We start from the raw sequence: 24,999 nt of genomic DNA on the forward strand, positions 1-24,999 counted from the left end.
AATTTAAAGAAGTTTCTATTTGTTTCTGTGCCAGATGCATCTTCTACAATTCAGTCAGTCAACCAACAGTCTATAACTTCTGCTCCATCAAATTCTAGCACAATGGCTGCATATCAGCCAGGATCTCGAACTATGGCTACTTCGTTAACAACACAGCCTATGGTATCGCAGGTAACAAACAATGTATTTTAACTTGTTCTCTTAAATTAATACGCTTCACATTTTGTTGAACTTGATGAGATCTATTTAAATGTTGGGTTACCATTATCTTAAAGAAATCTTGTTAGTGTCTGATCATAATCAGCATTATGGAATGCCTTCTGATGAGCAAATATTTTCTGTTGCAATTTTGAAATTTTCAATTTTTTTTACACTTTAGGCAGAGTCCATTTAACTTTAGAAATTACAACATAGAAACAAGTTAGTTAGCCATCAGTCAGTGTTAGTATTTACCTACCAAACAAACAGAACTACTCTTGAGCAACAAATATTCAACTAGATAGTTTCTAGCATGTTGATTCATCTTAGCTGATCTTGTCGTCAGGAAATGTGTGTTGAATATGGATTTGGTAGAAATTATAATGGAGTAAACTTCTAATGAGGTATGATGATCTCTGTTTGATGGTTCACCACCAATCTTTCTAACATAGACATTGAGAGCTAAGATTAATTGTAATTTCCAATTTCTCCCAACTGTAGTTATTTTAGTTGAAGACAAACAGAAAAACAAATTGAACTTGGGAAGTGATGTTTCCTGTTAGTGCCAGAGAAAGAGGTTAATTATGGGGCTGTACAGACATTATACTATCACTCAAATGACGAGTTTGAATAGTTTGAATTTGTGAAGCTTTATTCTTTTGTATGGAGAAATTATTGGACGTCTTCAAAATTAATTAGCCAGCTTAATACTTAAGGAAAAGTAATTTTTCTTGGCAGTGTACCTTAGTAGAACTAAGTTTTTGCAAGTATACGTGATTGCAGCTTTAGCTGTTGCTGTGTGACTAAATCTTTGACTTCTGTTTGAAATTTCAAAGTCTTTCATTTTATTAAAAACTACTTTTTATTAGGGTTTTATTGTGAAAGATATGGGTTCATCTGCATCTCCGAGTTCAGGTGGCACGATATACAATACAAGGAATCCACGTTATCAAAACAGAACAAGTATTCCATTGTTATCTGGTAAGTATGCGCATTGAGGTTGTTGGGGCTAAAGCTTTGCTTTCTTTAGGGAATTATCTAAGCAAAAATGATAAATAAGGATGAAATAACATATACAAGGGTAAACAATAGTTTACCCTTAGATGGTTACATCTACTGACCATTGTGGATACATCCAGTTAAATCCCCCAAGCAATCTGAATTACAGAAGAAGTAAGCTATTAGCCCTTCTTATTTCATCTAACCAAAACTACCGTACTTAGTACTCATTCACTGCTTTGCTGTACCAATTTAATTGTACCAGATATTTTTTCCTCCATTACTCAACTTGAATTACTGATTGTATTGAAAGGATTTTCCATCATTAGTCTTAAAGTTACTATTGTCTAGTCTGAACATTGCCTCTTTATCTTACTCTCCCATTTAGTGATATTTTGGAAAATCATTTTCCAAACCGTTGGCTGGCTCCCTTCTGATGTCATCTCTTTATGGTGAAAATCTGAGGTTTCTCATAATTCTGAGTCTTAATACTTAGAATCTATCCTTTTTGATCTTTTTTTCCTCTCGCCTTTCTTTTACAATATCTTTTTGTTCATCAGTTTTCAAACATGATTCTTAGGTTTGTTACGGAAGAGGCACTGTAAAATTTGATTCCTCTGTTTTGGTCATTAGATGTTTTGATGGCTGCTACAGTTTGTTAATGGACATGTTGATTATTGAACTAATTAACATGTTTGCTTTTTTAAACTTCATTCCTCATTTTGGATTTCCTATCCAACCATTTCCTTCATCCAGACTTAATTACTTAATTCATCTCTTAGAGAATGCTATTTGTCTAAATGCTTTCTGAGTCTTATTGCACTGGTAATTCTGGGGGCCAACAAAATACTCCTTTGTTTTATCTCGAGCATAATGACAAAGTAATTTATTTTTGTTAGTATCCCATGTCCCTTGGCATTTAAAACACACATCATTTCTATGTCATTCACTTCTCCATTGAATACAAGTTCAAATTTGAGCATAATTGTGTATAATCATTAGCAATCTGATGAGGGTACAGTACATATAGCTGCACTATTTCACATCTGATCTGTCCACGAACCTACTTAAGTTTATCCTTGTTTATTTTGATGTAAGACACATTCTTGATGTGAATGTTAAGTCATCAATGAGGAGAACATAGAGTCAATGTTTCAGGCCAAGATCATTCTTCACAAGTCCGTATGAAGGGTCTCGGCCCAAAATATTGACTCTTTATTCCTCTCCATTTTTTGTCGCCTGAACTGTCGAGTTCTCCAGCGTTTTCTGTGTGTCACTCTGGATTTCCAGCATCTGCAGAATCTCTTGTGTTAACGTTAGTCATTATTCAGCATTGCTGATTATAGGTTCACTTTTGGTGTAATCAAGTTTCAGTTGCTTCTGTCTACCAGCTTTGTTATTGGACACCTTAGTTGTGCACTCATGGGTTAAGTTTCTCATTCAAAAGTGCATACTTCCATATTTGTTGTATTTAGATTCCTCAGTTATTAGCTAATCTGTTAACTTGGCATCCATTTCTTTGTCTGACTTTATTCTTGCTTACCTTCAATATCTGGCCAGTTGGTTTGGTATCATATTAATTAGTAGAGTACAAGAACCTCTGTAATATTTACAAGTTGGTGACTTGCCTGGAAAACAATTTGCAACCTTTCCCACCAAGCCCTCCGCCAATTACCAGATCTTCCTTGCCAAATATTTTTTCAATGCACCAAAATAGTCTGCTGCAAGTTCTCCTTACAGAAGAAATCTTAACTTGAATGCTGAAATATCATTTTTAAAGTAATTCCTACTCTTGACAAGTTGAGCTGAGAGGTCACAAGGAGTGGAGGATTGTTCTGTGCTGAAGCAGATATATTTTCAGTTGAAAAATTATCATTATAATAGCCCTCCAAGGTTTAGTCTTATCATAAGTACTGGATTTTGAGATAGCAACATAATCATTTTTTAAATAAGCTGATTAGCTTTCCTTATCTATGATCTTTCTACTTGCTTCCCTTAACAGCTATGATATAGAAATTTTCCATGACTAACAAATTGTAATTATCTGAAACTTCCCTTCCTTCCTGATAGTCAACTCAGGTGGAACAGGTTGAAATTATCATTTCATCATAGAGAACTAACATGGATTTATAAAGGAGAGATCATGCTTCATGAGTCTGATTAAAGTTTTGGAGGGATTGATGAAAGTAGGGGTATGTAAATGAACTTTCAGAAGGCACATACTTAAGTCCCTCAACAGAGCTGTTAATCAAAGTTGAAGCTCATGGAATTGATGGCAAAGTGAAGGTAAAATAACAATAGAATAATGGGTGGATTTAAAAATAACTTATTACATTTTGAAGAATCTGAAAGCTTAAGAGCTTGTTGAGATTTTCAGAATTCTCAAGAAATTGTTTCTTCCAGAAACAAGTTGAAAATTTAGAATCTGATCAGAAGGCTTGCAATTGATATCATTTCAGTTGTTAATTTTAAAACTGAATTTGGTATTTTGTGAAGTGGAGCTATTAACAGATAAGGAGGCAAAGGCAAGTATATGAAATTAGGTCACAGATCAGCAGTGATCCCATGAAATTGTAATTCAGGTTCAAAGGCTCATTGGAAGATTGGGTTAAAAGTGGGCAATTATATCCCTATATCAGAAATGTGATATGAAAATTGAATTTTATACATCAGACCAATTAGAAATAAATTCATTGAGTTTACTGTGGTTTTTGAGTTATTGGAACCTTAATTAATTTTTCTGTTTAATCCACAGGAGTCATTTTCCAATCAGGAAGAACAGGGGTTCCTCAATTAAGACCAGTTGGTACTGGTCGTACAATTCCAAGTATCAGTTATAGTCCCACTCAAATGAATTCATCTATACAAAGTGGACAGAAATTAGGGCAGAAAAACTCTCCCAAACCTCTCCAAGTAACTCAGATCCTTAACCATGCCAGTGGAGTAGGTAAAATTGAAATAAACGTGGTTTATCCTTTGTAAATTTTAGAGTACAGATCTATTTACATGTGATTCTTTTAATAAAGTTATTCTCCGTTGCTAAATCAATCATAATCCATGTGCAAACTTTTCAGCTGTTTCTCCATTATTATTTATTAGATCAGTAAAACAAAAGGATGTGTAAAGAGCCCACTCCATTATGTTTTGCAATGTAACTATTTCCTGGGATAAATGTCTCTGTTAGGAAGATGTGACTTGATTGATCCTAAATCAAGAGCAACTGTATGTGTCTCCGAGCAGGAAATGAAGAAATTGAAAACAATTAAAACTCACTTATTCCTATAATTTATAAGATGTATTTGAAAGTGGGAAGAAATTAAATGAACTTAGAAGGATTGCCTTGATATATTTGTAAATAATGGAAGAACGGAACAGGTAGTTATTTGGAGACCAAGGGGAACATAGAATTGAGATATTTAGTTGAAAGGTACTAAATAAGCAGGAACAAAATAAAAGGATGAGGAAGATGCATCCTGAAAATAATTAATTGGGAGAGGGTATCCAGTGAATGAATAGTGCAGATCTTTGCCAAGAAAGGAATAGGACCAAAATACTAATGATTAGATAAAATCTGTCATAATTGGAGAAATAAAAGACATGTTAGGCCCATTTTTTACACTGAATAAAATCTTCATTAAATCATCCTGACCCAGTTAATAAAAAACTGATCCAACCTTGGCTTGTATACACTGTAGAGTGCTGATCAATTATAGTATGCTTGGCCCGGAAGAAAAATTATTTCTGCAGAAAGTAAAAGAAATTTGTTAAATATTGTCAAATTTGTTAAGCTTGTAGAATATATGGATGTTGCCATGTTGCTTATTTTTGCTGGTCCAACGAGGGTGCTTGATGTCATTAGTGCCTGATAACTAAGAGCACAGTATGTAGCAGCCTCCTTTATCATACATTCCTGGTAATGCATCCTGAGTGCTAAGTCTGGTGCCAGTGTAGCTGAGCCCCCATCAAGTTCTGGATCAGTAGCAAGGCTCTAAGATTTAAGCCTCAGTACTTAGCAGTGTCTATGAAGAGCCAGCCTTGTTCTCAAATCTGAGAACTAATTTTTTTTTTGATATCTGACAAATTAGTCACTTATAGCTGATTCCCCTTCAGTTGGATTGCAGGCTTAATTTGCATCTGCTAGGCTTTAACCAGGAATCAAAAGCATTTGGTCTTGGTATTGAATTTATGTTTTTATCTTTATCCAACTTGAACTGCTCTTAATTGAATGGTGTTTAGCTGCTCACGTTTGTTACAGTGACATACAATTATTCCAAATATTCTAACCAACTCCTGCCTTAAGACTGGAAGAAGGTTCTTCACAGATTTGTCACATATACATTGAAACATGAAAACATACAGTGCAATGTGTTCTTTGCATCAACAACCAAAACACTTTGAGGATGTGCTGGTGGTAGCCAGCACGGATTACCATGGTTCTGGCACCAACATGGCAATCCATGCATCTTGGGAGATGTGGAAGGAAACGGGAGCACCCAGAGGAAACCCATGTGGTCATGGGGCAAATTTCTAAACTCCTATCCGACAGCAGTAGGAATTGAATCCTAATCACTGGCCCTGCAAAGCAATGTGCTATTCACTATACTGCCATGCCAAGTAAATGTAGTAACATTTTGATGGGTTAAAATATGCAATATTGTTTACAGCATATGCAACTACCATCTTACCCTGTTCTTGCACCCTTGTAGTTGAAGAGGATAATCCTTTGAGCTTTGGTGACTCATGATTGTGCAGACCAATGTAAAGTTACACTATGGAGCTCTTGGAGGGAAATGATTAAAACTTGTTGAATATGATCATCAATTACCTGAATTGTGAAAAGTTCAAAGTAAATTTATTATTAAAGAACATATATGTCACCATATACAACCCTGAAATTCATCTTGTGGGCATACTCAATAAATTTAATAACCATAATAGAATCAATAAAAGAGTGTGCTAACAGGGCGGACAACCATTGTGGAAAAGACAACAAATTGTGTAAATACAGAAAGAAAATAAATAAATAAATAAATAATAAATATAAATATCATGAAAAATCCTTGAAAATGAGTCCATAGGTTGTGGGAACGGTTCAGTGACGGAGCAAGTGAAGTTGAGTGAAGGTTATTCCCTCTGGTTCAAGAGCCTGATGATTGAAGGGTATTAACTGTTCCTGAACCTGGTGGTGTGAGTCCGGAGGCTCCTGTACCTTCTTCCTGATGACAGCAGTGAGAAGAGAGCATGATCTGGGTGGTGGGGTTTGCTGATGATGAATGCTGCTTTCCTATGACAAAGCTGCATGTAGATGTGCTCGATGGTGGCGAGGGCTTTATCAGATGGACTGAGATGTAACCATTACTTTTTATAGGATTTTCCGTTAAAGGACATTGATGTTTCCATACCAGCACCTAATGCAACCAGTCAATATACTGTCCAGCACACATCTATGGAAGTTTGTCAATGTTTTAGATGTCATGCCAAATCTTTGCAAACTCCTAAGAAAGTAGAAGTGCTGCCATGCTTCCTTTGTACTGTAATTGCACTTGCATACTAGGCCCAGGATAGGTCTCCTGAAATGATAAAACAGAAATTTAAAGTTGCTGTCTCTCTCCACCTCTGATCCCCCAATGAAGACTGGCTTATCAAGCTCCTATTTCCTGCTCCTGAAGTCAATAATTATTACCTTCATCATAATATAAAATATAACCTTTCATTTTCTGGTTTATGGTTGCATTTTGGCTTGGCCCTTCTGGATGGTTTTAGCTATTAACAGAGTTACAAAAGAATTGAAATGATGCAGTTATCAGCAAACAGGTGTAGTTTAGTACTCAAGATGCATTCCCAAAAATAAGAAAGGTGACGATTCAGCCCATAAAATGGTTGTAACTTTCTGTACTCCTTTTGGCCAATCACCACACACTTCCTCATAGCAGTGGTGGCTCCTGTAAATCTCAAATTTCTTAAGTCTCGTGAGTAATGATGCCAAGTAATAAACATGGTGCAATTACACACCAGTGGTATCTTGCTGAACGTGAAAGTCTCATATCAGTTTTTAACGCTTGCCCTAGCAGTGCTCTAATTTAAATATCCATTTGATTTAATAGTCCTTGCTGGACCTGGCTGACTACCTTGACTCTTGTCTTTTAACTGTGTTCATACACCAAAAAAATATCCTGTGCAAGCCACCAGCTGAGTACTCTAGTCAGGTGACTTTTCCATTGAATGTTGGCAAATGGGCTATTGCTGAGTAGATGCTGCTAGGTTGCAGTTTTGATTATTTCACCTCTTTAATGAAACTGGTAAGTAATTAGTTGGTTGTAGCAACATTAGACTAGCATTCTGGTTGCCATTCTGGGATCGTGGTTGATTTGTGACCTACCTCCATTTACCTGCCTTCTCTATGTAGCTCTTTGATAGAACAAAAACATCAATTTTAGATTTATCATCAACAAGCAGCCCTGCATCAATTGCTATTTGCTATAGGAATTTGCATACAGGAATATACCCTGACTTCACTCATAAAAGATTTGGATTTACTATTTACATCCCTATCAATTCATAATCTCCACGCACCAAATTTTTCCAATTCATATTGAAAACTTCTAATCAAATCACCCTTAATCTCATGAATTATGAAGCAAAGCACTACTTCTGTTATATATCTAATTTAACCCTTGGAGTCCAGGTTTCTGTTTATTCATGTAATTTAACTCTGGAAGTCAGTTTTCATCTGATACTGCATATCCTTTTTACAGTGTAGCCACAATGTTCCAGATGTCCAATTATGGTTTTTAATGAAATAAAATCTGTTATTTTTTCTTGGCTAAGATACTCATGTGTTATTTGTTCTGCTGGGGGGAGAAAATGGTATAATGCAATAATTAAGGGTACTTTGAGATGATATTATAAGTGGAGTTGGCTGCTTGCCACTCCTGAATGCTGATTTTGCTGCTGAAATTTATATTGGACATTGTTTATTTGGCAAGCTGTCGTAACTAAACTAGAACACAATGGCAACAACTACAAATCTGTTGATATCCTGGTCATTGGTTGTGTTTCATCAGAAAATTTCTAGTTATTGAGTTCCATTGAGGAAACCAAGCTTGAATTGTTTTTACATTTTTATCAGTTCCCAATCCTCCTAGTTAGTTTTTCTTTTAGGTGATTATTTTTTATCATAATTTTCTCAACACAAAAAATTTATTAAATGGTGAATTATTGAATGATTTCATGGGTTGTTTCTTCTTTGATACAGTGGTAGGAACGTAATGATAACTGTAAAGGCTTTTCATAAATACCCAGTGAAATTGTTTCTTAATGTAATATGTTTTAACCCTGCAAAGAGTCACTTGCTTTCTTTTTCACAGCAAGTGCAGGCCAGAGCACAAGTGTCAGTAGCAAGCGCCCAGCAGCCTGTGAGATAAGCAGTATTGGTTCAAAGAAATCAAAAACATTTGAAGCTGGATCTGTAAATAATCCTTCGACTTTATCACCATCGTCAACTGGATGTCCTGTGATGGTATCGTCGTATAGCAGTACCTCAAAAGGTTTTCATTAGCTTTTTTCATCATGAGAAAATTTTCTTGTTAAGCTTTCATTGTTGAATTTGGAATGCACTAATACTTGAGCTATGTGAGAAAGATATTTCTTTCAATTATACCACTGTTATGTGATTTCAGATCAATTAGTACAGACTTCCAATCTTACATTCTCAGCATATTGCATGGATTATTCACGTGTTCTGGTCACACCACTGGTCAGAGCCAGCACTGAATTTTTGCTATCACCAGTGAGACAGTGTCCCATATACAAACTGAAGACATTTTCCATCCTGTTTTGCTAACATGCTAAATGTTATGGATCTCACAACTCACAACTGAACATTCATGAGATACTGCCAATTATTTCCTGAATCAGAAATGTACTACCGTCTGTAACCTCACAACCTGGTGTATCTCTCACTTTATCATTAATATCTTAACAGGATTAACCCTGGTTCATTGATGTTGGTAGACCATTGTATTTTAACTTCAGCTACAACAACAAGCTCTGTATTAGAATGAAGGCAAAATAATTTAGGAACTGTATGATTAATTTGGGTTTAGCGTTGGCAAAATAATACTAATGTACTATGTACTAAATTGAAGATTATTCTTGGATAATTGAGAAAGCCAATGATTGTTGTAATTTATGTAGGTTCAAGAATACTTCACTATTAAGGACATGATTAAGCCGAATATTTTATTTTTGTTTAAAGAATAATTTTTTTTTGGCAGGATCACAAAGTAATATTAAAAATGGAGTACCAGTTCCAAGGGCTTGTCCAAAATGCAACATTCACTTCAATGTCTTGGATTCTTTACGGCATCATATGGTTGTAAGTATTTTCTTTTAATTATTCATTTGAATAAGAGCACGTTACCCTTGATTTGAGTTTGTCCATGAAGATAATTGAACATAGTTAACTTTTAAATGCCATTGTTTACAAAATATATATAGCCTTTTTGGAAAAAAAATCATAGTAACAATGATTATATTGTGCCATATGTTTGTTTTAATGTATGCTATGGTGATTATATCTAAAAATATTTATCTTACAACCACTGAAAAATGATATTACTATCTTTGTATTTTTTGAGTTCTGCTGTCCAGATCTGGTGTCCAGCTACTGTCCTGTATCATCTTCCGAGCAATCTCCAAGCAAGTCATTAGAAGTTGAGAAAGGGAAACTTATAATGTTGGTGAATGACTTTTATTATGGAAAAGATGACGGTGAAACACATCTAAATCAGCAAGATCAGAAGACAAATACAACCTTCAAGTGCTACAGCTGTCTGAAGGTCCTTAAGAATAATATAAGGTACTGTAATGTGTTTTGTATAAATAAAGAGTCCAAATGTTTGTAAAATCATTTGTTCAGAATGACAGTTTACTTGACCAGATGTGATAGCTTTCATTATACAGTAAAATCAACAATTTAATGTATTTAAACCGTCATTTTAAAACTATGCAATTTGACAACATGCTTCAAATTAATTTTAAATTGAAGAGCAAGGCCAAAAATCTTTTATTCCAAGAATCCCTCTGTTATATATTGGACCTTGCACCAGCTGTGGACTACTATTGTTATAAGTCTCATTTATGGTGCTCTGAACTGATTGAGAATATTTTACTTTGATTTTCAGTCCACTTGGAGCTTCTAGTAGAAAAAGTGGATTTAGAAATTATAATGGGAAGTGTAATTCTGTTACTTCATGATGCCAGACATATACACTCAGTGGCCACCTTATGAGGAACTGAAGTGGAACCCATGGTGGTCTTCTGCTGCTGTAACCCATCCACTTCATGGTTCAATGTGTTGTGTGTTCAGAGTTGCTCTTCTGCACACCGTTAATGTAATGCTTGGTTATTTGAGTTACTTTTGCCTTTCTGTCAGCTTGAAATCAATCTAGCTGTTCTCCTCTGACCTGTCTCATTAACAAGGTTTTTTCGGCCACAGAACACTTTTTGTTTTTCGCACCATCTCTATAAACTTTAGAGACTGTTGTGTGTGAAAATCCCAGGAGATCAGGAGTTTCTGAGATATTCAAACCACCCTGTCAGACACCAACATTTATTGCACAGTCAAAGTCACTTAGATCTTATTCTTCCCCATTCTGATGTTTGGTTTGAATAGCAACTGAACCTATTGATAGTGTTTGCTGCCACATGATTGGCTGATTGGATATTTGCATTAATATACATGTGTACCAAATAAAGTGGACACTAAGTGTATATTGAATGTGAATGAGCTGGTTATTCATAGCAAGGTCCAGTAAGCTTAGAGTTTTCATACTCACTCAGCCTTTACATTTTTCAAAATTTACTATAAATGATCCAGAAGTTAAATCAAAATATCTTTGGTGTGTGGTCCTAATAGTCATTGCACTTCCATGAAAATGTTGCAATATAGGAAGGTGCCCTTTGGATAATTGAATCTATTCCAAGATTATCACTTATACTTTAGAGGAAAGGTTTCCATTCTAATATGCTAACCAGAATCACTAATGTGTTGTGAAACTTGTTTTGTGGCAGCAGTACAGTTAAGAATATAAAAATTGCTGTAAGTTGCAAAAAAAAAAATTAGTGCAAAAAGCGAATATAGTTGTGGTCCATTCAGAAATCTGATGGCAGAGGTGAATAAATTATTGCTAAACCGTTAAGAATATGCCTTTGGGCTCTTGTATGGTAGAAATGTGAAGGAGGCATTTTCTAGATTGTGAGAAAAATCACTCAAAATCCTAGTGAAGGGAACTGTTAAATTTCTGATTTTGAGTTTTTGAAAAGCAAAAAGTAAAGCCAGATCTGAATAGCTGGGCTTGGTTCTTTCACTTTTTGCTAGTAATTGAAAAATACATTGTATCTTCAAGATGGTGCTGAGCTGCGGTCAACGTTGAAATTATGGCTCAGACTTGGTTGATTTTTTTAAATTCATCGGGATAGTTTTCAGGACAGAGTGGGTAGTTAAGGATCAGGGTAAGGTTCAGTGACAGTGATATGTGGAGTTAGAGGTCAGATTGGGGTTTAGGGATAGGGATGTGGAAAGAGTAGAGGTCAGGCCTTCACTCTGCATTTGAAGGCCAGCAATATGGACAGGCAACAGAGGATTCTTGGGGTTGAGTCCTTTGCTCCATGCTGAACAGTCCAGCAATGTGGACATGTGAAGAAGGACATCCTGAGTGCCAACCTCCGCTTCGTGTTTGGATGCCAGTGGTGTGGACATGTGGTGAAGGACATCTGTGGGTGTCTGGGTGTCCCAAGTTGCTGCATGTCCACGCAATCAGGAGGCACGAATAGGAGGTTCAAGGGCCGGTCAGTTGGTCACTCAGTTTTTGAGCCATGGGGTCCTGTCATTGGCTAGTCTGGGTGTTGTTACCAAAGATCTAAGCCCAAAGTTTGACTGGATGTCTTGAAGTTGTAGCCCAGTAACTAAAGTCTGATGTTGGAGGACTATGTGTGTGTGTGTGAGAGAGAGAGTGAGGGAGGGGGAGGGGCTTGTTTTGTTGCCTGTTGTGTTCCGTTTTTTTGTTCTGTGTTGTTCTATGGAGCATTGTGGGCATGTTATGTTGGTACCAGAATGTGTGGTGACACTTGCAGGTTGCCCCTAGCATATCCCTTGTGTGTCTTGTCAACGCAAATGACGCATTCCTCTGTATGTTTCTATGTACATGTGATAAGTAAATCTGAATAATCTTGTTCTTTTAAATTCTTTGTTGGCAAATCTAGATTTGGAATCTCATCTGTTTTTTTCTTATGCCAGATTAGGAATCCCTGAAAACAAAAAAATATTGGTTTGCTCCCATTTACAAGGGCTAAAACCTGATTATACATTTACTCTAAGGGCAGTTGATGTCTGATTTGCACACCATGTGCTGGGAATTGATTCAGTCTCATTAAGGTGGTCTGTCTCTGGTCACTCATAAGTTGACTTGTAAAGACAGGGAAATTGGAAGGCATGAGGGTTGGGTGCAGTGGTAGTTTAGTGGTTAGCATGATGCTATTACAGCTTGGGGTGTTCCAGAGTTCTGAGTTCATTTCTGGTGTTGTTCTGTAATGAGTCTCTGTATGTCCTCCCCATGGAATGTGTGGTTTTTCTCTGGATCCTCAAATCTCCTCCTTTAGTTCGAAGATGTACCCGATAGGTTAAATAGGTCATTGTAAATTTTCCCTTGATTAGGTTAGGGTTAATTGGGTCTGTCAGCAGTTGCTGGGACAGCGCGGCCTGAAGGGCTAGAAGGACCTACTCCTGTACTGATAAATAAAATAAATGTAATGGTGGTGTGTGATGGAGCTGCATAGCCATTGCCACCATAATTATCAGAGGCATATATTGTAGCACCTTGACTAACATGAATATAGCGCCTATAAAAAGTATTTATTCCCTTCGGAAGTTTTCATGTTTTATTGTTTCGCAACATTGAATCACAGTGGATTTAATTTAGCTTTTTTGACACTGATCAACAGAAAAGATTCTTGTGTCAAAGTGAAAACAAATTTCTACTAATTGGTCTATATTTATTACAATTATTAAACACCAAGTAATTGATTGCATAATTACTCACTCCCTTCAAGTTCGTATTTAGTAGATGCACCTTTAGCAGCAGTTACAGCCTTGAGTCTTTGTGGACAGGCCTTTAAAAGCTTTGCACATCTTGACACTGCAATTTTTCACTATTCTTTACAAAACTGCTCAAGCTCTGTCAGATTGCATGGGAATCGTGAGTGAACAACCCTTTAAGTCCTGCCATAAATTCTCAATTGGATAGAGGTCTGGACTCTGACTTGGCCACTCCAGGACATTAACTTTGTTTTTAAGCCATTCCTGTGTAGCTTTGACTTTATGTTTGGAGTTACTATCTTGCTGGAAAACAACCCTTCACCTATCTTGCTGGAAAACAAACCTTCACCTAAATTGCAGTTCTCTTGCAACCTGCATCAGGATTTCCCTGCATTTTGCTGCACTCATTTTATCCTGTACCTTCACAAGACATCCAGGGCCTGTTACAGTGAAACATCACCACAGCATTGTGCAGCCACCACCATGCTTCACAGTAGGGATGGTGATGTTTTTAATGATGTATGGTGTTTAGCTTTTGTCAAACATAGTGTTTAGTCTGATGGCCAAAAGGTACAATTTTGGTTTCATCAGACCATAGAATCTTCCAGGTGGCTTCAGTCTCCCACATACCTTCTGACAAATTCTACTGAGATTTCATGCGAGTTTTTTCAACAGTGGCTTTCTCTTTGCCTGTCTCCCATAAAGCTGGGCAACAGTTGTTGTATGTGTGGTCTCTTGGTGGCCTCCCTCACTCGTTCCCTTCTTGCATGGTCACTCAGTTTTTGAGGATGGCCTGCTCTAGGCAGATTGACAGCTGTACCATATTCTTTCCATTTCTTGATTGACTTAACTGTACTCCCAGGGATATTCAGTGACTTGGAAATGTTTTTGTATTGATATCCTGATTTGTGCTTTTCAATAACCTTTTCACAGAGTTGCTTGGAGTGTTCCTTTTTCTTCATTGTGTAGTTTTTGCCAGGAAACTGACTCATCAGCAGTTCCTTCCAGATGCAGGTGTAATTTTACCACAAATCAGTCGAAACACCTTGACTGTATACAGGTGATCTCCAGTTAACTAATGTGTGACTTTGAAAACCAAATAGTTGCATCAGTGATAATTTGGGGTGTTGTATTAACGGGGGGGGGGTGAATACTTATGCAATCAACTTTCTTGTGTTTTAGAATCATGATTAATTGAGATCACTTTGTAGAGATTTGTTTTCACTTTGACACAAAAGAGTCATTCTCTGTTGATCAGTGTCAGAAAAGCCAAATTAAATCCATTGATTCAATGTTGTAAAACAATAAAACATGAAAACTTCCAGGGGGTGGGGGGTGGTGAGTGAATACTTCTTTTAGGCACTGTAAGTGTTATCATCTTTAAATGATGCTTGAGTGCAGAACAACAGTTTGTGAAAATCAATATGGAAGACTTGGTGATAAATGAATGAAGGTCCCATCTGAGGTCATTAAATTCATGTATGGTTTTGGACTTGGTTTGTTTCATATTTCACTACGAGTGAAGGTCAGAAGACCTAAGTTCAACCTCAAAAATGCACACTGCATGTAATGCAATACACACAAAATGCTGGAGGAACTCAGTAAGCCAGGCAGCATCTGTAGAAATGAGTAAACAGTTGACATTTCAGGCTGAGAACCTTCATCAGGATGCTGCCTAACCTGCTGCGTTCCTCCAGCATTTTGTGTGTGTGCTTTGGATTTCTGGGATCTGCAGATTTTCTTATGTTTGTGACACTGCATGTAATGATGACATCATCACATGAGCAAAAATGGGTAGGGTAATAGTATCCATGCTGGGAGAAAACTTTCAGCCTAATTTCTGGGACTTATGCCAGAAATGGAAATGCAAACAAAAAAGATCTTTCTTATTTTTAATTCAGTTTCTTGACTTGTATTTTATAGTATGAGCCTTACATTTGGTTTAAGAAAGCAGTTTAAAAAAATTTGGATATTGTGTACATCCTGCTGACCAATCATACTTGTTTGTGAACAAGTTATCATATTATAAAATTATAATAACATATTATCAAATGTTTGTCAGTGTCAGTAACACTGGATAGGAGAGGTTGAGAAGTTGCGAATTGGTAGCGGGGGAGGGGGGAAGAGGAGGGGAGCACCCTGATTAGAAACACACAGGTGGCTATGGGGGCTTTGAAAGTTTTTTAGTTGAAAGTTATGAAGTTATAGAAGCTGATTGTATTATAAGAACTTAAGAATTTGCCAAACCCTGTAATAAGCAACAATATTTGATTTTGGAAAACTAATCGTAACAAAAATTATTTTGAATGAATCAGAAGTGTAGTAGATTTTTACCAAAGTAAAGTTACTTTTAAATACAAAGGAAAGCCTTCAAGAGTCGAGTGCACAAACACCTATCATCTCTGGGAGGGAAGTCACATGCTTCTTCATAAGCTATCATGAAGGGGACCAGGATGGTAGTGCTTGGTTGTTGGTAGATGGGGTTAATACCTGACTTTCAAGAGCACTTGTGAGTTATGTTCCAGCTGGACTTAATCCTTAAACTGTTTGAGAACAGTGCGGAACAAACAGGTGCTGTTTATTCCTGGTAGGGATTAGTTTTTAGTTCCAAATGCTCCTGCCGCGTTTTGTCACCCTGCAACCTTATCCTTCAATCTTTTTGAATTATGGAGGACAACATGTGTATAGATATCTCTCTCCAGCAGACTTCATCATGATCATCATGTCTTCAGTATTTCTACTATTTTTTAATGTTTCTTAATTGTACATATGATTTTTTTTGTGTTCTATCGCTGAGCAGTAGTGAACCATCTGATTGGCCTATCAGAGTTCTCTTTGGGAACTAGTTGACTTAATCAGCATTTCTGATCTGGCTATTGTTCACGATTGCACTTAATGAAAAAAAAATTTTAAAAAGCCTTTTTACACAGCAATAGCTAATATATCTCCTTTTGAGATATTGGGATGGTCCTAACAACATGATCATAATGCTTTTTTGACATGGTATTTGGCAATCAACATATTACTACTTAATATATTTTTGTGTGTTTTCTTTTACAACTATTCAGTGGTGTGCTCTAATGGGTGACTTTTGTTTCTATAATATTGTATTTGATTTTTGTCCCTCTACTGTTACTCTTATTTCACAATCATTGAATTGGAACACACTTTGAAATATCTGACTGTTGTGGGTAGAAATACATTATTCTTTAAATCAACGGGGGGAATCAGTTGAGATCCACTGATAAAATGTATATTGACACAAACTCACATTTTTTTTTTAGCATGAATGTTTTCGTACTCTGTCTGTTATTGCAGAATGTTGCATAGAGTAAAGAGTTCTCTCCGAACATGAAATAAAGTTTAAGTGCTTTACTGTAGTGGTTACTTGAAAGTAAACCAAAACCACTGAGAGACTGAGTACGGGAATTGACACCTTGACACACTTCCAAATAATGGAGTTCCAAGTTGGAGAAAAGTATTTTTAATCCTTTATTTCGAAGCTAGCAAAGACTAATGATCTTATAGTGAACAAAAACTAACAAAACTGAATGGAAGATTGAGTGATAAAAGAAAAAATAGCCTTCAAATTAGCTTAATTAAGCAGTCAACAGAACCTATGTCCCAAAGTTGCCTCTAAGTAAAACTATGCTAACTGACTTGGACAAAAAGTGTATATGTGACTATACCCATTTACTTCCACCATGCGCCAACTCACATGGCAAAATTCCAAACCTCATAATAAACACACCACAAAATACAATACAGACAGAAAAACATGGCTTCTACATCCCAGTCCCTAATTATTTTACTGTAATAATTACAACTACCTCCTAATAAAGATAAGAGACATGAAATCTTCAAGAATAAAGGGCCATTGTCACAACGGCCATTGTTGGAGCGGTCAAACTTAAAGTGGTGAGGCGTTAGCTCTTTGAGGCTTCAACGAAGAGAGGCTTCAGACAGAGAATGCAAAAGAGAAGGAAAGCTCCAGATAAAGTCTTTTTTCCTTCCCTTCTTTACATCTGCTCAGTTAGGGCTGTAGAGATGCCAGGCAAGATAGTTGAATGCTCCTCTTGCAGGATGTGGGAAGGCAGGGAGACCGCCAGTGTCCTTGACGATTACAACTGTGAGAAGTGCATCCAGCTATATCTTCCAACAATTTGCGTTAAGGAGTTGGTGCTGGAACTGGATAAACTCTAGATCATTTGGGAAGCTGAAGGGGTGATAAATAGCACATATAAGGAGGTCATTTCACCCAAGGTGCAGTACACAGGAAATTGGGTGACTGTCAGGAAGGGGAAGGGGGTTAAGGAGCCAGTTCAGAGTATCCCAGAGGCCATCCCTCTCAACAAAAGGTATACCACTTTGCATACTGTTGGGAGGTGGGAATGACCAAACAGAGGAAAGCCGCAGCAGTCAGGTCTATGGCAGTGAGCCTGGGCTCTGTGACTTGGGGGGGGGGGGTGGAGAAGGGATGTGCTGTGCTGTGGTGAGAGGGGATTGATTAGTTAGGTGAATGGATAGGAGGATTGGTGGGTGAGAACGAGATTCCTAGATGGTATGTTGTCTCCCAGGTGCCAGGGTACGGCACATCTCGGATCAAGTTCTCAGCATTCTTAAATGGGAGGGTGAACAGCCAGAGGTTATGATCTATGTAGGTGCCAATGACATGGGTATAGCGAGTGTCGAGATTCTGCATAGGGAGTTCGGGGAGTTAGGTACAACAGGACCTCTAGAGTTGTGATCTCAGCATTGCTACCTGTGCCACGTGCTAGTCAGGCCAGAACTAGAAAGATTGTACAGTTTAACACTTGGCTAAGGAGTTGGTGTAGGAGGGGCGGCATATGATTTTTGGATTATTGGACTCTTTTCCAGGGAAGGTGGGACCTGTATGGAAGGGATGGTTTGGATTTGAATAGGAGTAGGACTCATACCGTAACAGGAATGTTTGTTAATGTTGCATAGTGGGGTTTAAAGTAGAGTTGCAGAGGGATGGGAACCAGAGTGCCAGAACAATTAGAGGAGAGATTGGGGAGACAGATGTTGGTAAGGGCTCAGACGAAGTCAGGAATCAAAACGTTGTGCATGGTGCAGCTAGTGCCCTGAGCTACATATATTTCAATGCAAGAAGTACCATTAAAAAAAGGCAAATGAGCTCAGGACAAGGATTAACACTTGGAATTCTGATATTGTTGTCATTAGTGAGACTTGGTTGCAGGAGGGTCAGGACTGGCAGCTCAAAATACCAGGATTCCATTGTTTTAGACATGATGGGGGGCAGGTGTTGGTGCTGACATTGTAGTCAGGGAAAATGTCGTGCAGTGTTCTGTTAGGACAGACTGGAGAACTCAACCAGTGAAGTGTTATGGATGGAACTGAGAAATTAAGAAAGGTATGACCACATTAATGGGGCTATATTGTAGACCACTCAACAGTCCTAGGGATTTAGAGGAACAAATTTGTAAAGAGATTGCAGACTGTTGCAAGAGACATAAGGCTATTATAGTACGTGATTTTAACTTCCTACATATTGTCTGGGAATCCCATAGTGTGAAAAGACTAGATGGGATAGAGTGTCCAGGAAAGTTTCCTTCATCAGTACATAGGAGACCCAATGAGATAGCTTGTGATACTGGACCTGCTATTCGGGACTGAGACAGGACAGGTGATAAAAGTTTGTGTAGCGGAACACTTTTCATCCAGTGACCACAATGCTATAGATTTCAAAGTAAATATGCAGAAAAGTGGGTCTGGTCTGTGAGTTGAGAGTCTATATTGGAGAAAGGCCAGTTTTGATGGTATCGGAAATGATCTGGCAAGTGTGCATTGGGATAGGCTGTTTTCTGGCAAAGGTGTACTTGGTAAGTGGGAGGTCTTCAAAGATGTAATTTTGAGAGTACAAGCTTGTATGTACCTTTCAGAATAAAAGGTAAAGATAACAAATAGAACCTTGATTTTCAAGAGATACTGAGGCCCAGGTTAAGAGATAAAAAAAGAGGTGCACAGCAGGTATAGGCAAGTAGAAACAAATAAGATGCTTATGGAGTATAAGAGTATCAAGAGAACACAAGAAAGAAATCAAGAGGGCTAAAAGAAGGCACAAGGTTGCTCTAGCGGATAAAGTGAAAGAGAATCTTAAGAGTTTCTACGGATACGTTAAGAACAAAAGGATTGCAAGGAACAAAATTGGTTCCAGAATGGTAATCCATGTATGGAGGCAAAAAAGATTGGGTAGATCTTAAATGAATTCTTTGCATCAGTATTTACTTGGGAGATTGACACAGAGTCTTTAGAAGTGAGGCAAAGCGGCATAAACTTCATGCACCCTGTACAGATTACAGAGAAGGAGATATTTGCTGCTCTGAGGCAAATCAGGATGGATAAAACCCCAGGGCGTTCCCTGACAAGGTGTTCACTCAGACCCTATGGGAGGCAAGTGCAGAAATTGCCAGGGCCCTGGCAGAGATATTTAAAATATCCTTAGTGACTCTAAACAAAATCCAGGAAAGTATAAACTGTTGAGTATGACATCAGTTTTGGAAAGCTACTGGATAGATAGGATCCAATTAAGGATAGTCACCATTGCTTCATACGTGGTAGATCATGTCTAACCAATCTTACAGAGTTTTTCAAGGAAGTTACCACGAAAGTGGATGAAGACAAGGCGATGAATGTTGCCTACATGGACTTCAGTAAGCCATTTGGCAAAGTCCTGCGTGGGAGGCTGGTCACGATGGTTCAGTTGCTCAGCATTCAGTATGAGGTGGTAAATTGGATTACATAGTTGGCTTTGTGGGAGAAGCCAGAGAGTGGTAGTAGAGGGTTGCCTCTCTGACTGGAGGCCTGTGACAAGTGGTGTGCCAAAGGGATGGTGCTGGGTCCTTCGTTGTTTGTCATCTCTATCATTGATCTAGTTGGTAATGTGGTTAACTGTATCAGCAAACTTGTGGATTGGTGGTGTAGTGGACAGCGAGAAAGGCTATCATGGCTTGCAGAGCAATCTGAATCAGCTGGAAAAATGGGCTGAAAAATGGCAGATGGAATTTAATGCAGACAACTGCAAGGTTTTGCACTTCGGTAGGACCAACCCAGGTAGGTCTTCCTCTGAGGGCTGTGTGAACGAAGGGATCTGGGAATACAGATCCATAATTTGTTGTAAGTGGCATTACAGGTAGATAGGGTCATAAAGAAAATAGGGCAGGACTGTATTCTTTAGAATGTAGAAGATTGAGAGAAAATTTGATAGAGGTATACAAAATTATGAGCGGCTTTGATAGGGTACATGCAATCAGGCTTTTTCCACTGAAGTTGTGTGGGACTACACCCAGAGGTCATAGGTTGAGGGTGAAAGGTGAGAAGTTTAAGGGAACATGAGGGGAAACATCTTTACCCAGAGGGTTGTGAGAGTGTGGACTGAGCTGCCAGCACAAGTGCACGCAGACTCGATTTCAACTTTTAAGAGAAGTTTGCATGGGTACATGGATAGTAGGGGTATGGAGGAGTGTCCCCATGCAGTTCGATAGGAGCAGGCAGTTTAAATTGTTTCGGCATGGACTGGATGGGGCGAAGGGCCTGCTTCTGTGCTGTACTTGTCTAAGCCTCTGAACGTCTGAACATATATGCAGATGCCCTCTTTCTTCTTCCAGTCAAGTCACAGAGTCGTCAACTATAACCATGTCTCCTGAGAGGAAATTGCTTTTGTATGTGACCATTTCTGACTTTTCTTTGTATACCCTGGTCTGAGGCCATGCTTTATTATTTTTAATACAGCTATGCTATTGGCTATTTTATTTTCTGCAGATTTTCTTAAAATGCAATGTGTTCCTTTAATTACATTATACAATTGGGTATTTTTTGCTGATTAAAATAAAATTTCAGTTGCTTGTATAAGGCAGGCTTGTTGAATTAGCAATAGGATTTGTATCAGGAACATTGGTGAGACAGCGCAGGAGAAAGGATGGGTAGCCATTATCTAGAGGGAGCATGGGATCGGAGAAGGAAGGAAAATGAAAACAGATAACGAACTGACAATGGTCATGAGAGTATACAGATAACTTTTAGTTAGCTACTTAGCACATGACCTTGGAGAAAGTTCAATGCCTTTTCCTTGGACGGTGTGTGCATATTTATTTATGTTACGTTTGGATTGGTTTTTCAGTGGATAACCCTTTAAGTACCTTTAAGCGAAGCAAACTGGATTGATTACGCAACAATGAGCTCTATCTATCTATCTATCTATGTGTGTGTGTATATATATATGTGTGTGTGTATATATGTGTGCGTGTGTGTGTGTATGTGTGTGTATATATGTGTGTGTGTGTATATGTGTGCGTGTGTGTGTGTATGTGTGCGTGTGTGTATATGTGTGTGTGTGTATATATATGTATGTGTGTGTATGTGTGTGTGTATATGTATGTATATATGTATATGTGTGTGTGTATATATATATATGTGTATGTATGTGTGTGTGTGTGTGTGTGTATATATATATATATATATATATGTGTGTGTGTGTGTATGTATGTAAAATGGGTCCTTTGATTTTTGTATTATATAGTACTATTGTGTTTGTTATAGTTTAAAATATTTTGTCAATACAGTATCAAGTTAAGATACTGGTATGAGTTAAATTATTACTTCCTGGAGAACAGTAAATTTGCATGGGTGTGTCAATATTTGTACAAGTAACAGACCTACTTTTCCTTAAAGGAACATCCAAACTTTTATGTGTTGTGTTTAGCTGAGTCATATTTACCCTTGACGTGTTTGTTTATTGGAAATGACCTTCTCATCATTATTCCCTATGCATTGTAGAGTTATGTTGCTATTAGGTTGAATTCACAATAAAAGCTAACTTACTACAGGCCTACAGCGAGAGGGTTAATGTTGTAATTGTGGTTAGTGGTCCTTGGTCCACCGTTTATAAACAGGTTTGACATGTGTTGGGCCTGCTTCCGTCTAAGACGAGCTTAAGGAGCTCTCCTTGTGGTCAGGATGGTGAGGTCTTCAGAAGCCATAGATGGTTGGGTGTTGTTACTGTTTCCAAATCATTGGGATCAGAGGATGCCTTAGTAATTGGATGACTATTGATAATAGCCTCTACTTCACAAAGGACTGTGGAATTGAGGCCCTTTCACACAAACCTGATCAATCTCTACCATGTTCCTCCATTATGTGAACTAGCTGGGGATTAAAAATCTACTTAATTCCTTTCTGAAGAAGGACATCACTGATCCCTCAGTGATTGCACTTCTCAGTGGCTTCTCGCAACTCGTGCTCAGCTCCAACAAAGTTTGTTGTATTATCAGAGTGCAATTTATGAACCTGTCCTCATCTTGCTATGAAGTGTCTAAGTGCATTACCAAAGGAATCTGTCTAAAGAAGATGCCACTGCAGTGTGAACAGTTTGTATAGCTAGATAGGTGAATATGACCCATCTCCTGCTGTTCACCTCAAAAGGTCCAAAGTAGTCCACTCCTACATGATGTTCATCTGGAGAGACACTGTCCAGAGGTGGATCTGCCATGTACTGGCATCCTGGAGCTATGTGCATTTGTCGACAAACAACATATTTAGATAGGATTCTTGTAGCTATACTAGCACCTGGAATGCAGTATTTTTGATGCAACCTAGATAATGTGGTTATGGCCACCATGTTCCACTTCTCGATATACATGATTCAGAAAGATGGTTGAGATATGTAGATGGTTTACCAGTATAATAGGATGTTTAGCTTCTCCGGGCATGGCTGCTGTACTAAGCTATCCACCAACTCTCAATGCACCATCTTCCAGTACTAAAACAAAAGTGTTTCTGTGCTCTAAGTGAATGTCCCCATAGCTCTTTGAGCTGTTGGATATGACATAGGTTCAGCGTGCTTCATTAGCACAGGCAGAGAGTATACACCCTGAACGACCACTTGGAGTCTTGTTCATGCATCCCAAACACTTGAGGAACAAATGAATTGAGTGTTTTTGTTTTCCTCTGTGCCTTTTCAATACATGAACTCACAGCATTGGACTGTCCTGCTGGAGCATTTTCCACACTTGAATCCCTTAGCACATTAGCTTTATCCTTAAGTGTGATAATTTTTTCCTGCAAGTTAAGCTGCTGCTCCTTTTTGTGCAGCTGCCCCCTTGCTCTTCTAGCTCATGTCTGTCCTTCGATAATCATTGATGTGTGATCAATGCAGCTAAATCAGCCTCTGATTTAATGCGTGTAGAGGAGGTATTAGGTACTGAAGATTTTCTATCTGCAGCAGAGCTTTGATCGCTGACATATTATCCTTCGGTTTCACATCATCTTGTGGATCATCTGCTGTGTGCGTTGTCAAAATGTTTCTTGGAATTTGAGATACCTTGACGGCAGGTGAGACATATTCACTTGTTGCAGCAATATGACCTTCAGTGTAGTATGTTTGGGTCAACCATTGTTTCACAATCTGAATGCATTGCTATAGCTATCAATGTTTGAAAATCATTCAATCTGTTTTTCCTGTTTGTCTTTGGGAAGTAATAACAACAGTGTTTTCAACGACAACAGATTTTTCATAAGATCCTTAATTGATGATATTAAACCTTTAATTTTGTTCACCTTTGTTTCATACTCCTTTTGAAGACCTTGAAAATGATTCACCTTAGCTTTAGCAGTAAGTTTTATTCCTCTTTTGCCAACCCCAACCTCAGGGTTGCTGATGTCGGTTCCATGCTTCCATTCACTCGTTACTTTTTCTTTATTGTGTAACTCGCAATTAACTCTTTGTTTGCCCACAGCGGATTTGCAAAACACACCAGTGATACTCTGTACAATAAACGTAGCTAAGGTAAAAACAAACTGTCCGCACATCCACAGTGCTTGAACCAGGCCTTGAATCAATTCAAATGTCAGCCACCAGGACAATATTTCAGCACTCCAATAAAACAAAGCAACAAATGCTCAGGCAACCACCATGCAATCAAACAACAGTCCGCAGTGGATAGTTAACAAAAATATAGCGGTTTCTTGTAAAGACCAAGCTCTGTACAGTTAATAAAGATGTCTTAATACGATTGAGTAAACTATTGCTGCTTAAAACTGATGGAACCAATAGCATCTGTGGCTGTACTTCTTGCTGGATTCTTGGTAAGAAACATGGTTGCAGGTCAGGGAAACAGGTGTATTTAAGAAAATGGGGTTTTAGACCTCCAATACTGATTATCTTGCTGGCAAACATACAGTCTCTATTAAATAAAATTGAAGATCTCAGAGGGACATTAGAACTGTGTGCGTCCTTTGTTTCATGGAATCCTGGTTAACCCTTTCCGTACCGGACGCAGCAATTCAGATTGATGGGTTCACTATACACCGCCATGGTAGAGCCGTGGATTCTCTTAAAAGCAGAGATGGAGGAATACCTCATGATCAGTTCCTCTTGGGGCACAAATGTATCAATGTTGTCTGTATTCTGCTCACCAAACCTGGAATCTCGTGCAATTAAGTGCCATCTACTTCACCTGCCGCGAGAGCTTCCTGCGATCATTTTGGTAGCAGTGTACGTTCCACCTCAGGCCACTGTCAAACAGGCTCTAGATGATCTGAGCAATGGGTTCAATATGGATGAAAAAGCACACCCTGACAACTTCACCATTATTACAGGCCAGCCTGAAAAAGTCTCTAAATAATTACCGTCAACAAATCATGTCATACTTGAGGCAGAGACTGAA

The 24,999-nt window shown here is 38.1% G+C and overlaps 1 protein-coding gene across 3 annotated transcripts in view; it reads left to right on the plus strand.

The window, feature by feature from the left end:
- The window catches only part of LOC140209864 (zinc finger protein 280C-like), a 164,689-nt gene that overhangs the window by 48,778 nt on the left and 90,912 nt on the right, over window positions 1-24,999 (plus strand). For 2 of the 3 annotated variants that reach the window (XM_072278451.1, XM_072278452.1), the window contains 6 exons: window positions 35-171; window positions 1,068-1,179; window positions 3,953-4,144; window positions 8,565-8,744; window positions 9,474-9,574; window positions 9,837-10,057. In XM_072278451.1, coding sequence (XP_072134552.1) covers window positions 35-171; window positions 1,068-1,179; window positions 3,953-4,144; window positions 8,565-8,744; window positions 9,474-9,574; window positions 9,837-10,057 — 943 coding nt within the window. The remainder of the gene's footprint in view (window positions 1-34; window positions 172-1,067; window positions 1,180-3,952; window positions 4,145-8,564; window positions 8,745-9,473; window positions 9,575-9,836; window positions 10,058-24,999) is intronic. The other variant, XM_072278453.1, reaches the window with a different exon arrangement.

The sequence above is a fragment of the Mobula birostris genome, chromosome 14 (assembly GCF_030028105.1).
Source record: "Mobula birostris isolate sMobBir1 chromosome 14, sMobBir1.hap1, whole genome shotgun sequence".
NCBI classification, from domain to species: domain Eukaryota; kingdom Metazoa; phylum Chordata; class Chondrichthyes; order Myliobatiformes; family Myliobatidae; genus Mobula; species Mobula birostris.